The sequence below is a fragment of the Natator depressus genome, chromosome 1 (genome assembly GCF_965152275.1).
Source record: "Natator depressus isolate rNatDep1 chromosome 1, rNatDep2.hap1, whole genome shotgun sequence".
NCBI classification, from domain to species: Eukaryota; Metazoa; Chordata; order Testudines; family Cheloniidae; genus Natator; species Natator depressus.
The window spans coordinates 112,836,040-112,852,760 of NC_134234.1; the positions used below are offsets into that span (position 1 = coordinate 112,836,040).

Below are 16,721 nucleotides of genomic sequence, written 5' to 3' on the forward strand. Positions count from 1 at the left end.
CCTACTTATACATCCCAAAATGCCATTGGCCTTCTTGGCAACAAGGGCACACTGCTGACTCATATCCAGCTTCTCGTCCACTGTCACCCCTAGGTCCTTTTCCGCAGAACTGCTGCCTAGCCATTCGGTCCCTAGTCTGTAGCGGTGCATTAGGTTCTTCCGTCCTAAATGCAGGACCCTGCACTTATCCTTATTGAACCTTATCAGATTTCTTTTGGCCCAATCCTCCAATTTGTCTAGGTCCCTCTGTATCCTATCCCTGCCCTCCAGCGTATCTACCACTCCTCCTAGTTTAGTATCATCCGCAAACTTGCTGAGGGTGCAATCCACACCATCCTCCAGATCATTTATGAAGATATTGAACAAAACCGGCCCCAGGACCGACCCCTGGGGCACTCCACTTGACACCGGCTGCCAACTAGACATGGAGCCATTGATCACTACCCGTTGAGCCCGACAATCTAGCCAACTTTCTACCCACCTTATAGTGCATTCATCCAGCCCATACTTCTTTAACTTGCTGACAAGAATACTGTGGGAGACCGTGTCAAAAGCTTTGCTAAAGTCAAGAAACAATACATCCACTGCTTTCCCTTCATCCACAGAACCAGTAATCTCATCATAGAAGGCGATTAGATTAGTCAGGCATGACCTTCCCTTGGTGAATCCATGCTGACTGTTCCTGATCACTTTCCTCTCATGTAAGTGCTTCAGGATTGATTCTTTGAGGACCTGCTCCATGATTCAGCATAAGCTGAGGTGCTCAGCACCTTGCAGATTTGCAGGGCTCAGTCCCGAATCTCACATTCACACAAGTAGCTCCGTTGACCTCAGAGTTGGGATGTGTTGCATTGCAGTAGCTCTCCACTGTTTTTCCAGGCAGAGGGCCTGGGTGAAGAGGGGAGAGTCCGTTTGGGTGGGACTGGTGTGCAAAGTGAATGCTGGGCTCCATTTTGAATGATTTTGTAGCTGTGCCCAGAGCTATGGATGGGTGCATTTTAAATATAGTTAAATTAATAACTGTTATAGTAACTCATTGTACTCATCAGTTAAATTGTCATATGAGAAGAGGCTGGTAACATGCTTTGGCCTAGATCATCCTCTCTCTCTCCATAGGCCTAGGGACAAAACTTGTGTGAAAGCAGGAGAGTAGTGTCTGTAGTGGGAGTGCCATTCTCACTAACCCCCTTTCTTATAGTTCCTCTGCACCCCCTTCCAACCTCTTCTGAAATCTACATAAGCAGTAGGGAATACTCACAAAGACAATACAGATGCAAGCTTCAATCCAGCAAAGTGCTTAAACTGAAGTCAATAGGACTTAAGCATGTGCTTAAAGATAAGCATATGGTTGACCACTTTGCTGAATTGGGGCCAAAGTCAGTTGTCTCTTATACAGAGCTCCTCTTCCTAATTACACGACTCCAGTTTGTGTGAAAGCCCTAGCAGTGCAGCCCTATTGGAGCCCAGGGTCCGGGAAGCCAGAGAGGGCCCTAAAGTTGCTGTGGAGGAATCGGGCCTGTGTGCTGACAGCTCTGCCCACCCACAGATTCCCCAAGAGCTGCACTGATTTGGGGAATGAGGTTGGATTTGCAGGTTTGGGGGACAGAATTCTGCTTTATAAAATATAAGCCTATTATAGACCTCTGTATCTAAGCAGTGATGATCATTACACAGCTGCATACTGACCTAATTTAATGCATCTTTGCATGAAGTATTTGTTTTAATATATTGCAGTAGAAATAATATGCAAAGTTGTGTGGACTAATAACCTTTCCATCCTAATTTTATCCAGTGAGGGTAAATCTGTATACATTGCAAGAGACAAGGTGGGCGAGGTATGACATGGCTGCAACTACACTGCATATGCATTGCAAGTTAAATTAGTATTGGATTGTTCTATATTTTTCCAGTGGATTTGAACAATTGTAGTAACATATGGCAGATAAAGAGGATTTTGGCTTTGCCTCATGGTAGAATATTTATCCTCTGAATACCAGGATTAGGAATATTTACAAATCCATTTTCCTTGAAATTAGATTGTTTTATCTTACTAAGAAATATATAAATGTAGCCCTTTTGTGCCCTTAGATTCTCATGATGCAGTTCTGAGATTTAATTCTGCTCCTACACGTGGCTATGAAAAAGATGTTGGAAATAAAACGACCATGCGCATCATTAACTCTCAGGTCAGAATCTTTTGTGAACTCATGTGTTTATTATTTCTATACAATATAACATTGCTTAATTAACATCTTAGAAATCAAACATTTTAAGGACAAAGATGGTTGGATAATCTGGTGAGCAACTAGTGATTTACACCAATGACATAACAATGATGTAGAACTGATGAAACATTCAGGGTCAGTTCTCCCCTACAGGGTATTCTTGCATAGTGGCAGGAAACTTGATGAGTCTGGAATCACAGAGTTCCCTGAAACAAAGAAATCAAGGATGGGTTTGCAAAGTTTTGGATGAAGCCTGGAGATCTCAGGGTACCTGCTTAAGGCCAGAGTCATCACTGCAGAGGATTTGTGCCTCCATACTGCTTCTGGGTCCCCGTGATCCCTTAGGAGCATGGCTCCTGGAACTCCCCTATCTTCCATTACAAACCGCCACCCCACCTTTTCCTGGGAGTGAGCTGTCTTGGAGCATGACCTAGGCCAAGTCACTGCACCTCTTTGTAAGTCCAGTTGGAAATGTATACAAAATACAGAAACCTCAGTGAAAACTAAACAATGCATCTGAGCTGAACTTCCTCAAATAACCAGAAAAAAGTTTTCCTCCACAGAGGTTAACATTTGTTGAGCTGTAGTGACATCTTGTGGTTGAAGTATTTTTTTCAATTTTCAAAAACTGCTAAAACTGATTTCCTAAGCTCTGGCCTTGGACAAACCACTTCATTTTCTCCTTTCAGTTTCCCCATCTGGGGATTGTGAGGATTTAATTAGTTAGTGCCCTTACAGTGTTTTGAACATAAAACATGCTATATAAATTTTAATTATTATTATTGCATTTTCAAAATTGTGTCATAGCAAACCTTGCGTAATTCAATTTAGTAGCATTACTGTTAAATTATTCCTTTTCTTAACTATTTGTTTTTAGGAGTGCCCCCAATGTGGTAGGTGCTGAGCAAACTTAAAAGAAGACATGATCTCTGCCTTAATAAGCTTATACTCTGAAGACAAGTGTTCACAGTATTTTAAAAAGCGCACTACCCATAGAAATGGGAGGTTAGGGATACTGTGGTGGTTTGGACTGATTTTTCTGGTATTGTAGAAACCTGATGAAAAGTCATCTAAGTTCAAAGTTTGTGGTAGGGAAAATACTTCTATGGCTATAAAATTATTTTTCTCAAGGAAATATGGCTCATTGAAATCTAAAGGGAAATGACAATTAGTTTTGAATTCATTTGTCTGGAATTCAGATTAATAAAACAGCTGGAGCCAAATTAATGCTGTTTTAATCACTGTTGAAATCATTCTTCCCAATCCTCCCTGGGTTTGGATGACCCAGGGATCAGCAAGATCTGCTTAGGAGCCAAAGGAATAGCAGCTCAGGGAAAGGATGGGCCAGGAGGAATGAAAGGAAGGCCACAGTGGGCTAGAAGAATTAGGGAGAAGATGTATTGGAGAGAAACAGAAGGGCAATTGACAGCAGTGGATCTGAGTTGTATTATTTAAGCTAAAAACAACAGAGCACCAAAGTAGAATCCTGGAGTCACATCTCTCCTGTGAAAGTTGCTGGCTCCCCAAGAAAAGGTTCCGATGTGCAGTTTGGGCTAGTAATACTTTAATTTTAAATTTCCAAAATACATAGCTGTGTCCACACACAACTGGTGGGCTTCTGGGTGGGCCTGTAACATGTTCCTTACTGGTGATCCACTGTGGACACAGTTGTAATTCAGTGAACTGAATCTTCACACACGCACGAGTGCTGCTTAACTCTTAACATGTAAAATTGATAAAAGTTCACTGAAGGTTCAAGTAACACAAGTGCCTGAGGGAAGCTTTTATTTCAGAGAGGAACTCCTGACTATTTTCTGGGCACACACCCTATGTGTATCCACAGGGCCACCAGATAACTAGGAGCATCTGAAGCTGTGGAGGGGGATGAGAAGGCCTTGGGGAAGTTGATTATTCTTTTTGTACTTCCTGTGGGCTCAAGTCTTTTTACATGTTTAAAAAAACCCAAACCCCTTGCATTTGGCCTTAGCAAGAAAAGGTTGATGATAACCCCCCTTTTCTCCCTCCCCCACCATTTTTGTTGGCTTGTTGAGCATCCAACAACAACATGGATGTGTATCTGTGTTGCCACTGATGCGCCATGTTTCAAAAAGCTTGATGCTCATAGAGTTCCTGGACTTCACTCTGGTACACATTTGCATTTACTAGTGCTATTCTTTTGCGGGGAGAGGATTCATGTTCCTCAGGTTTCATTGAAAACATTTGTGTGAGTGTGTGTTTCTTTGCAGATTCTCACCAATCCAAACCATCACTTCATTGACAGCTCATTATATAAAGATGTTGTTTTAGTGGCCTGGGATCCTGCTCCTTACTCTGCAAATCTGAACGTGGTAAGTCCTCAGTTTGCTCATTTCCTCCCAACCAGCTGAAAACGGTGGACAAAGTTACTTGCAATGAATAGTTTGATTCTACAGCCCATAGCTACCGGTCAGTTCAATGATCTCAAGATTTTAATGTGGTACTTATAACTAAGCACACCATTTCTATATGGAGATATATATTCACTGGGCAGTCTTTTGAATGGCCCTCACTTCTACCTGAGCAGACTACTTACTTTAAGAGGTACTGAGGGCAGATGGATTGGTAGGGAGTTGGGGTGAGGTTTTACTGTTTTGTGTATTCAGAATGAGAGTTAGATAATAAATATGGGAGAAATTGCTGTGTGTGGCAGGTAGGGAAAGTGCTGGATTTTTGTGGAGGGGCATGAGCTAAGGTAAATCATCACATCCGTATTTTCCATCTTCCCCTATGTCCCGCCACAAAAACCCTACACTTAAATAAAAATACATAATACACTTCCCTAGTCTCTTCCAAATCCATTGACCCTCAAGCACACCCCCATATATATTTATTCACAAGTCCCCAGACTTCCAAATTAATTTGCTGGTGCCCTCCTCTCCCAAATCCCTTTGTTTCCAGTCACCATCACCCCCCAAAAATCCATCTTGCAGTCTCTGGAGGGGCTCTGTAGAAAAGGAGGCTATTAGCAGTGGGAGCCCAGGGAAGCAATAGAGCTGAGCATGCTGCAGCTGGAGATAAGTGTGCCTGTTTCATCAGGTGAACCCCCTTTAGTGCAGCTGACAGAGTGCTTTCAGCCTCCTCCAGGAGCTGCTGCAGCTGGTGGGGACAGAGAGGTGCTGTAGCGATGTGATGTTTTGGAATGAAATTCTTTCCACTAAACCTATTTAACCCCTAATTAATTACTTAACACGGGTTTGTGAATGGTGATAGGCCTTGTGTTGGTTCTATGCACTGGAGTGAATTGCATATTGGGAGCACATGCATGTAGAAGGGAGCAGAGCAGCCCAAGTTCAGGACTGGCTCACTAAGAAAATGTCCAGCAACCCAGGCCGGCTTGGTGACTGCTTTCGTACTTTAGTGTCAACATAGAGCTGCTGGTCATAGAATCATAGAATATCAGGGTTGGAAGGGACTTCAGGAGGTCATCTAGTCCAACCCCCTGGTCAAAGTTGGACCAATCCCCAACTAAATCATCCCAGCCAGGGCTTTGTCAAGCCTGACCTTAAAAACTTCAAAGGAAGGCGATTCCACCACCTCCCTAGGTAACGCATTCCAGTGCTTCACCACCCTCATAGTGAAAAAGTTTTTCTTAATATACAACCTAAACCTCCCCCACTGCAACTTGAGACCATTACTCCTCGTTCTGTCATCTGCTACCACTGAGAACAGTCTAGATCCATCCTCTTTGGAACCCCCTTTCAGGTAGTTGAAAGCAGCTATCAAATCCCCCCTCATTCTTCTCTTCTGCAGACTAAACAATCCCAGTTCCCTCAGCCTCTCCTCAGAAGTCATGTGTTCCAGTCCCCTAATCATTTTTGTTGCCCTCCGCTGGACATTTTCCAATTTTTCTACATCCTTCTTGTAGTGTGGGGCCCAAAACTGATGAGGCCTCACCAATGTCAAATAGAGGGGAACGATCACGCCCCTCGATCTGCTGGCAATGCCCCTACTTATACATCCCAAAATGCCATTGGCCTTCTTGGCAACAAGGGCACACTGTTAACTCATATCCAGCTTCTCGTCCACTGTAACCCTGAGGTCCTTTTCTGCAGAACTGCTGCCTAGCCATTCGGTCCCTAGTCTGTAGTGGTGCATGGGATTCTTCCGTCCTAAGTGCAGGACTCTGCACTTGTCCTTGTTGAACCTCATCAGATTTCTTTTGGCCCAATCCTCTAATTTGTCTAGGTCCCTCTGTCTCCTATCCCTACCCTTCAGCGTATCTACCTCTCCTCCCAGTTTAGTGTTATCTGCAAACTTGCTGAGAGTGAAATCCACGCCATCCTCCAGATCATTAATGGTGTTGTATTTTATATTCTGTTTAGTGTGTATTGAGAAGCACCCTAGGACTGATCAGTTTCTCACTTTTGGTTATTTTCCCTCCACCCCCACCCCCCGCAGTGGTTTAAGAAGCCAGACTATAACCTGTTCACGCCTTACGTGCAGCATCGCAGGAGGAATCCAAACCAGCCATTTTACATCCTCCATCCCAAGTTTATATGGCAGCTCTGGGACATCATTCAGGAGAACACTAAAGAGAAGATACAGCCCAACCCACCTTCATCAGGTTTCATTGGTAGGTGTGTCTAGCAATGCCCTAAAAGACATTTTATCTAAATAATGGTTAAATAGATACACTCCTCATAATCAGGCCTGTTTTCATGCATTATTTATTGTGCTACTATAATGACAATGACCAATTAAAATACACAGCATGGGAAACATGGTATAAAAGAACAGGGTGACTCACTGTGAATGTTATGGGTTCTTGACCCTTAAATCAATATTTTATGAAATGCTCAAGTGTATGGAGTTTTGCAGTGAGATATACGGGGGGTTTGTGTGAAACAAAACTATTACTTTTACTTACAGGTAAAGTCCACCGCAGGTTATAGATACATTGAAATTCCTGTTGGGCTATTACTGTCCATTGTAAAGTTTTAAAATCTTAAACCAACCAGTCAAGCCGCATGCTTCCTCCACAAACGACGGGGGAGGAGGAGTCTTCCTGCCCAGGCAGGGCTCTGTGGTACTACTCCAGCCTCAGAGTAGCTAGTGCATGCCACCCTCCCCTTACACTAGGAGGGACAGAATTTCAACTCAGTTTCTTGGCCCTTCCATAATATTTCCCTGAAGAAGGGATGATTTGGCCCAGAGGTCACATTTCCTGTTGTGTGACTGTCAATGCCTGGTAGATGCTTATCACTAACATGTAGGGATACATGTAAGCAATGCATTATGAAGTCTCAAGATCTGACAGGATTCATCGCTACTAGTGGATACACAGATAACAACAGTTCAGCAAGGGTTGCCTTCCACCTCTGGTTTGAGACTTTACCCTTCCCCCCACGGATAAGGGTCTAACCATAGTGATCCATGTGTTTATCACAGTCAGAAAATACTGGGGCTGAAGATGAAGGTTACCTGGATACTTGAGCTAGTACAACAGGTAGGAAAAGCCATGTCTCCCCAGTGCTCTGCATCCTCTGGTGGCTTCCCATTGGATTCCAGAGCCAATTCCAGGTCTTAGTGAAAGTTTTTAGGCTTTCAGTGGCATAGGATCGAGATCACCTGTCCAGTCATGATCCACCAGAAGAGCTGTGTTCATCAGAATGGTGAAGCTGCCAGTTCCCAGCGTGAAATTTTTGGAAGCTGGAGCCAAAGAATTCTGGAAATGATATCAGGGCATTGCTCAAAGCTCACTGTTCAGCAAAATCTTTCCTAGAATAATGAAAACTTTTAAATAAAATAAAATAACAGCTGCTGAACCTGGGAATAGTGAAGAGGAAGAGTCCAGTTGTCAATCCAGAATCTGTCTTTAGGAATGCTGCAAAAACTTCCTCTCTGAAAAGACCTTTGCACTGTAAGAGACACAACACTGAGACATTTTCCATGACAGGCTAAACTGTTGTGGAAAACTTCAGCCAAAACTGTTAGGCTATTTCTGAGAACAAGGCTAGCAGAAAATACTTTTTTTTTTTAAACATTAAAAAAGTTCCACCTTGTAAACGCCTACCTCCCCCCCCCACAAAACAAAAAAAATAAAAGCCCCAAAAAACCCAAACCAGAAATGCAGTCAGAAACAAATCAGCCTTAAAAAAAAAAAAAAAAACCCACACCACCATCTTTACCTCATGCAGCTTTTAATCCCAAAAAGGGAGCTGTGCCAGACTCCATGAAATTAACTAGGGACATTGCTTTTGCTGTTGATATTACACGAAGGGCACTCTGGACAGCAGTATAAAATGCTAAAATAGATAATTGGACAAACCGACTGTGAGCCTTAATTGCCTTATTTGTCATCTACCTACTATTCCATTAGGTGCATTTGAAAGCTCTTCAAAATAGATATTTCACATTTAAGAGCATATTGAATATATACCTATACAGTGCACATGTAATGTAGTTTAAACTGAAAGCGAGCATACTACAGCAACTGTGTATTGTCAGTGGAGATGTAAATGGGATAGGTCGGTGGTTTGAGCACTGGCCTGCTAAACCCAGGGTTGTGAGTTCAATCCTTGAAGGAGCCATTTAGAAATCTGCAGCAAAAATTGGGGATTGGTCCTGCTTTGAGCAGGGGGTTGGACTAGATGATCTCCTGAGGTCCCTTCCAATCCTGATATTCTCTGATAATGCATAAATAATGTAATTCAATTTGGCAGAAATCTGATGGGACATGTTAGTGTTCAGATTGGTTATCTATCAACAACTCAAGTGGCAAATATCTGTTTGGAACTGAAGCTGACAGACACAAATGAGAGGGACGGTATGATAGCCATGTAATCTAAATTGCACGGCACTGCTTGTTTGTTTGTAAATCTAAAAAATTAGCATATTTAGGGATGAATACCCCTAGCAAATATAATTCAGATTGAATAGAGGGACTAGATAAATGAAAGTTGTTATAAAATATAACAGTAACTTATTTTAAAGATGACATCTAGGAAATGATTTATTAAATGCCCATACTATCTTAGCACAATCTCATTATTAGCATGAAAACATCAAATTAAGAAAGATCCTGCTGTTTATAGTAGCCTAAAATGCACTTATGAATTTCCACAGGTAGAGGGACCTATTTCCTTTTAATCTAAGCCTGCATTTATAACTTGAACCAAAATAAGCATGCCTAAAATCAGTTTATTAGAATGCCTTTTTTCTAAATCAAGATTTGCAGCTGTACAGTTAAAACAGACGCATAGCCCTTGTCACTTATATATTCTCCTAAAGGGACAGATTCTGTCATCCATACTCACATTGTGTAGCACGTTACTCATCGTAGTCCTATTGAAGTCCTTGGGATTACTTCTGGAGTAAAGTTCTACTTAACATGGTTATAATAATCTGTATCTAACTAAACAAAGGAATGGGGGAATGTCGCTCTCCTGTTTAACACATATGTTCTGGATATTCTCCCACTGGAGGTGGTTCACCAAGTTTCCAGCTATTTATTATATACTGAGAAAGGGGTGTACAACTGAAAACAGTCCGGGGATGCAGTGAGAGAGAGAGAGAGAGAGAGATTCCAGCTGACCACGCTGTACAGAAGGACAGACCCATCCACATATTGTTAAGGTCACTAAGTGGCCCTTTTGCTGGCTGAGCTTGAAAACCTTCCTCGCACAATAGTCAGGATAGCAAATCTTTAGTGATGTTACTAGTGAGATTGCTCTGTATTGTCCACATTTCATACATTGCAAAGGGTACATACTCTGAGCCCAGACCTGGGTAAAAGGACATCCATGGTATGGAGTCTTCAGGAGCTCTGCAGCCTTCCTGGTACCACTACCTATTATTAGGTTGCCCAACACTTCCCATAATAAAGCCTTGTTTTCAGATGTTGATAACTTTGCTGAATTGAAACGATCTGGGCTGAAATTTTCCATGACAGGCTAAATTGTTTTGGAAAACTCCAGCCAAAACTGTTCACCTATTTCTGAGGAGAAAATACTTTCCATTTTTTACATTAAACAAAAATTCTGGTGACCTTTCCTTTGGAAATGCTCTAGCGCTCCCATGTTGTGGAGTGGGGACTTGAAATTTGGCAGAGGAGTAGCCTTTGTGTCAGGGCTGTCTCCTTTACCATCCTCATGAAAATCTGCCCAAACTTGGCCAAGTTATAAGCCTTTGAAAAAATCAAATCTACGCAACTCTGGCTTGCTGTGGATATCACAGTGGATGGCAGGGGCTTGTGCAGCCTTAATACTCCCAGTCAGAAGAGAATGGGACAAGGGTCCCTACCCAGTGACAGATGATGGCAGGCAACCTGAGACCTGACTGAGCACTCCAGGAGTGGACGATGGAGAGGGAGGGGGAAGATATAGGTGCAGTTACCTGGAACTGTAAAACACACCTTCCACCTTCTGCAACAAATGAGGCCCAGGGGCCCTACAGACAACAGTTTACTTCATTACATAACCCTGATTCATCCCCAGATCAGCTCTGTCCTATACACTGAATGAGGCAGGGCCTCTGTGGGAAAAATACATAAGAACATAATAATATGTGACCATGTAATTAAAGACTGTATTCTAATGTATATGCACAAGGGTGTGTGTGTGGCGGGGATTGGGGGAGGGAGACTGCACAGGCAACCTTAATTCTGGCATTTCCTAACTTTGGAGTGGTTGACTTTGCATACTTAGCTCAGTGTCCCACCCCAGTGTGGGTGGATGCATGTGGAATTATTTATATTTTGGCAGTTTCCAGAGGCCCCAACTGAAATCAGAGCCAGATTGAACTTGGTACTGTTCAGACATATAGGAAGACACAATTCCTGCCCTGAACAGCTGACAGACTAAGTGTAAGCACATACAGAGGCTGGAGGGGATGCATACATATCTACAATTTTAATCTTCATGTTTTGTACCTTATATTAAAATAGAAAGAAAAAATTTTATTAAAGTATAGCTGTAACTGCCTTCCAACCTCTCTTTGATTAGCTAGTGAGTTGTATGTTAGCATTTCAGAAGCACTGGTTCTCAAGGAGAGATTGGAAGAAGGAAAGGTAAGTGGCATTATGGGTCAGTTCAGGGAAGGCACCCATTTCTGGGAGGTAGCCAGGAGGAAAACATAAAGATGGCTGTGACGAAGAGCCCAGCTCCACAAAGGTACTTAGGTGCTAAAGTCCTGTTTTGTGAGCCACAGCATTCCTGCTTGTGGCTGCTGAACCCTTTAGGCACCTAAACTCACTCGGCACCTAAGTGTTTGCAGTAAAAGTTCCCTTGATACATGTGTTTCTAACTCTGAGCATATGCAACCCCCCTCCAGGTGTCAGGGCATCTATCTCCCCCATAAGCCTCAGAGCAATCCATGAACTTGGGGGAGGGCGGCGGCACTCCTGCAAGGCCTGATCCAGTAGATTTACACAGAACTGGGGAGGAGGAGGAGCTCTATTATAATTTTTAGCCCAGTGGTTAGAGCACTCATCTGGTATGTGGGACAACCAGTTCAAGTCCCCCCTCTGCCTGAGGAGGAGAGAGGATTTGAAGAGAGATCAGCACCTCTCAGGTGAGTGCTCTAACCACTAGGCTATAGTGATTCTCTTTCTCTGGCCTAATTAATATTTAATTATTCATTTATTTAATTAAAAGTGCAGTAGCTTCCAAAGGAGACACTGAGGGAGCCCTTCGTCAGTTTATTCCATAGCTCAGTGGTTCAGGCACTCCCCTGAGAGGTGGCAGTTCCAATCTCTTTTCCTCATGCCTGGGGGTGGAAATCGAACCTGGGTCTCCCCCATCCTGTGTGAATGCTCTAACCGCTGAGATTAAGGTTATAAGAGAGCTGCTCCTCCTCCTCCCAAAAACAGAGGCGGGGAAAGGCAGAAGGAAGGAGATCTAGTAGGTCTCTGAGCACACCTACTGGTTTGGACCGTGCATGCGAGTGAGGTAGAGGAGCACCTGTCTCCCCCCAGTTCATGGATCACTAGCAGAGATAGGTGCCTACACCTTGGCACCTATCTCTGAGAGCGGCAGGGCTTAGCACACATCCCCTCATCTACCATTGGGTGGCTTAAGAAGCTGCCAACCTCGGGTGCTGGGTTTGTGGATCACATTCATCGTGCCTGTCTCTCCCCATTCATTGTACAGGGACCCTAGGTGCCTAACCCAGGCTTTCTGAATTACCATGTTGTTCCTGGGAGTTTTTTTTCCCTAGACTCCTAAAAGTTAGATGTGGAGGTGCTGAACATCGCAACACCTAGGTCCTTTTGTGGATCTGGGCCAAAATAACTATACATCCTGATGTGGGAAACTTCCACATGCATTCCCTGTGCGTGAAACAGCTCCACTCCTGCAGCCTTGAGAATAGGTATGATTCCCCATTGGGCTGACTGCTCCAAGATTAGTCACCTAATGTACAGAAAGTTTATGCTGCCTTTTGGGGCTTACCAACAAACCCTATCCATTTATGCAATGGCACATGCTTCATCCATCAATGATAGGTAACACATAGTTATGGATTGTCATAATCAGACTGGATGATAATGAATTTCGAGCAGTGCACACATTTAAAAGAAATTCATACAAAGATCGCCATGTCTGTAATCATGGAAATATAACAAAACATGGTTTCAGCACCACTTCAGTAGTGTCTTTTAATTTTCAGCCATGCAATGAGACATATTACTGGGATGAAAGTTGCATTCATTGGATACTACACATTATAAGAACCACAAAAGATGAAGCTATTCTGAGTGAAAAGTGAGACACTAAAGAGAGAGAGAACATAGAGTGTGAGACTTACAACATACAAGCAGACAGAGGTGCCAGTTTTGGCTTGATACGGCACAACACTATGACAGAGGTGCATCACTAGAGAGAAAAAAACAGCAGAAACGAAAGAGAGAGGAATGGAAGAAGAGGAATGAGTAAATGGAAAGATAACAAAAGAGGAATAAGCAAATGGAAGTACAGACAAAGTAAGAACACACACCACCTTGTTTAGAAAAATGGTGTGTTTCATTTACAGCACACAATTGTATCCTCGCCAGTAGCAAAAAGGCACTGAACAGATGGTGGAGGGGTGGGGAGGGGGAGCTTCATTATGATGTTTGTGAGAGAGGTAGGCAATCTTTGGAATGAATACCACTGCTTTTTTAACTAATTGAAGCACTGCTATGAGCCAGAGATAAAACAGGAACTTTTAATTAGAGGAGGGACCACTGCATGTTTTTCATGACTCATAACCCCCTCAGCACAGTTCGTCAGCACAGGAAGGTTGAACATGAATGGAACATTTCAGTTTTGTTTAATCTTCTACTTTGAGCTGAAGGAATTTTATCTACTCTTGAAAGGGATGTTGAATTGGGGACTTGGTAAGTTGGGAGAAAGCTGGGTATTTACTTCTGTTATGCCATAGTATAAAGCAACTAGTTAGAGCAAACTGGCGTTTGGAAGCCTATATGGAACTTCCCCCTCTGTGTGACTGGTGGCACTTGTTATTGCATTACGCTGGCCTAGTTCAGTACTGAAACATGCAGTGGCAGTGGTGGATATGTTGCTCCAAAATATTAATATACATGTTTTATACAACAGTGGTGGTCAGGGACCACAATCAGGGTTGAGGCCTCACAATGCTAACAAACACACGGTCCTTGTCGCAGAGAGCTTATGATCTAAACTGGGCCACTGCACAATACATCAGGCTCACAGTTCCAGTTCTGCACAGAGTAAATACTGTTCTGCAGTTAGCACTCAGCTGCTCAGACTCCTTCACTTCCCATACACCAGAATCAGAAGGGTTGGGCGGAGGAAGAAGAGGGACAGTTTTCTGACTTCGAAAGCAGTATATCCTTACTGGGTCTTATAAGGGAGCATTGGCCCCTGGTACAAGTAACTGCTGAGGTGGCAGAAGAAATGGGCCCTTGTTTTGTGGTGGGTACAGCCAGCATTCCAAGCCACAAGTTACTTCTAGCACTGTCCCGGAGTAACAGGCCATAAGCCATGGCTCGCTGTGACATCAGCACCCTTCACGTCCCACTGAATTTTTTTATATTGTCGTTACGGTTCCTGTTAAGTCACTTTACAAGAGGCAGTTGCCCTTCTGTGGTCCCACCCTCGTGTGCTAAAGATTGTCGTTGGGACAGCTTCCCGTTTAGAACATGGAAAGGATGCGCCTTTGGCTGGCGGTGTATCACTGTATGGAGGCAACCATTCTCTTCAGCCGCTGCCTAGGGTAAGGGATTCTTGTGTCAACTGGTGTGCTCCAGTCACCATGTGCCTGAGGGATCTGCACCAGCAGTCCTGGGCATTGGAGTTGTGACATTTAATTGGCTAATGCTGTAATGGCCTCTTCCCTTTAATACAGTGGCTCGCTGTCGCTCATCTTCTGTGCACACACTGCTTTTTGTTGCTGTAAATAGGGATTCTACCTTTCACAGTTAATTTTTGGCAAGATGCCATCAGGTGTTGAATCACTCTGGCTACATCTGGAGTATGTAGAAGGGGAGCATACCTCTCTTGCTTCTAGAGCCTTTCATGACCCTCCATGCATGTGACATGGTACATGGGAATTATACCAAATCCACAGAATAGGTTCTTATGGCTGTGAGTACAGAGCCACACACAGTTGCATATCTGCCTGATTTGCAGTGTGGTGGTGGTAGTAAAATAAGTCAGTCTTATAGTAGCCTATGTGCTAAAGAACACCTGCTTCACCTATTAAACAGTGTCACTGCTACTAGTTAGTAGGACTTTACCCCGAGTAGGTGTAAGAAGGGAAATGAGATAGGATAGGGGAAAATGCAAAGAGAGCTGGGTTTTAAGAAAATATAAACCGTAACTAAATACATATATTATTATTGAAAAAGAAATTCTTGTTTCAGCATTTACAGTTCACGGTACAGTTCAAAACTACAGGTTGGCGTTAAGGATTCTCGATAACACTACATTCAACTTCCTTTGCATGCATAATTCAAAATGACAACACAAGCAAGCAAATTATAACACTGCTACATTATCAGATTGTTTTCCTTCAGGACACGGATATAAAACCATTTCAAATGGCATGCTGACAAGAACAATGCTAGGGATCTCTACCTTGGCTTAAAAAGAATGTTTGCATAACTTGAAAAGAAACAGTGACAATGTTAAACATATTAGTTGTTTTAAAACCATTTGCCTGTGTTATTGTTACTTTGGCTTAGCTAGTAATCTGGTAACTAGTTGCTAAAAACAAAATTGGACTGGTGTAGTGGTTACTCTTTTCAGATATATTATCATGCAGGCAGAAAACACTCAAATATTTAAGAAGCTTCAGCTTCCTGGTATACACAGAGAGGGGAGTAAACTCATTTCAAATAGCATTTCAGGCATTATGTTATTATCCATCACTTTTCATCTTTTCATTCTGTGTGGCGGGTTTAATACTCCAGCATGTCATTTGACCTTGAATAAAACACTTAACAGCACACGGTAATCTTGGTTAGTATTTTCATATCTATGAATTTACAGAATACATTATAGTTATTGATAAATAACTTTTTGGGTTTACAGTAACATATATTGATTTCTAATCAAGCTACACGATGCAAAAATTACATCAAACACCAATATATTACTGCTTATGTCTAGGCACAAACGCCATTTGGTGACATTTAAATTCTTTAATTAGTGTTGATTTTCTGTAAATTCAAGTAGTGTTCTCTTGTAATTAATATTTGTCATCTTTGATTGACCAAACAGACATGAAATAACCTTCTCTTGAAAATAAACACAGCACTTTTCTTCATTTAAAAAGTCTATTAAACCCACAGAATTGTGGGTAACATACTGCGGTCAATCCACGTGGATATCTGTGGCATCGTATAGCCCCCTGTTACAAACATGAAGAAATATTCCTGCATCCAGCATTCCTGAACACCAGGAAAAAGTAAATTTCATATATACATGTGTTTTGTAATATTACTAGGGATACACCTCAATGATAGCTTAGCTACAGTATTTACCATTGCTTCTGTTCTTGCCTTTTGTTTGTTAAATTTGACGGAGTCAGTAGCATCCACCTGAGAATGTCACTTTTACTTTGACATCCATGTCTCTTCAAAGAATGACAAACACACAGTGTACATATGCAGACTAATGTGCAGAAAACTGTATTTTCTTTATGCCCTATGTTCAAAAAACCTTAAATTAAAGTACTTAATTAAATTAATTAAAAATAGTTAGTTACATTGTTAAACTTAGTTCTGTGGCTGCTACTGTGATGTGTGGGAAAACATTGGCGTATACTGAGTGTGTGATAATCAGATTACATATATGTGATTTTGTTCAGTCTCTCTCACATAAGCTTGTTACAGTCTCTTTAATGCTGACTTTTTAAAAAAGTGAAATGGGCCTATGGGCCTCATTTTTCAGAGTTACTGAACATCGACAACTCTTAACAGAAGTTGTGAGTGCCCAGCACTTCTGAAAATCAAGTCCTGTATCTGTACTTCTGCACTGTAAATAATTAAACAGT

General features: G+C 42.3%; 1 protein-coding gene across 4 annotated transcripts in view; it reads left to right on the top strand.

The window, feature by feature from the left end:
* Positions 1–16,721, top strand: part of ST6GAL2 (ST6 beta-galactoside alpha-2,6-sialyltransferase 2) — a 264,406-nt gene that overhangs the window by 240,771 nt on the left and 6,914 nt on the right. For 3 of the 4 annotated variants that reach the window (XM_074964472.1, XM_074964487.1, XM_074964478.1), the window contains 3 exons: positions 2,089–2,186; positions 4,472–4,573; positions 6,663–6,837. In XM_074964472.1, coding sequence (XP_074820573.1) covers positions 2,089–2,186; positions 4,472–4,573; positions 6,663–6,837 — 375 coding nt within the window. Of the gene's footprint in view, positions 1–2,088; positions 2,187–4,471; positions 4,574–6,662; positions 6,838–12,869; positions 13,193–16,721 lie in introns of those variants that run through there. The other variant, XM_074964497.1, reaches the window with a different exon arrangement.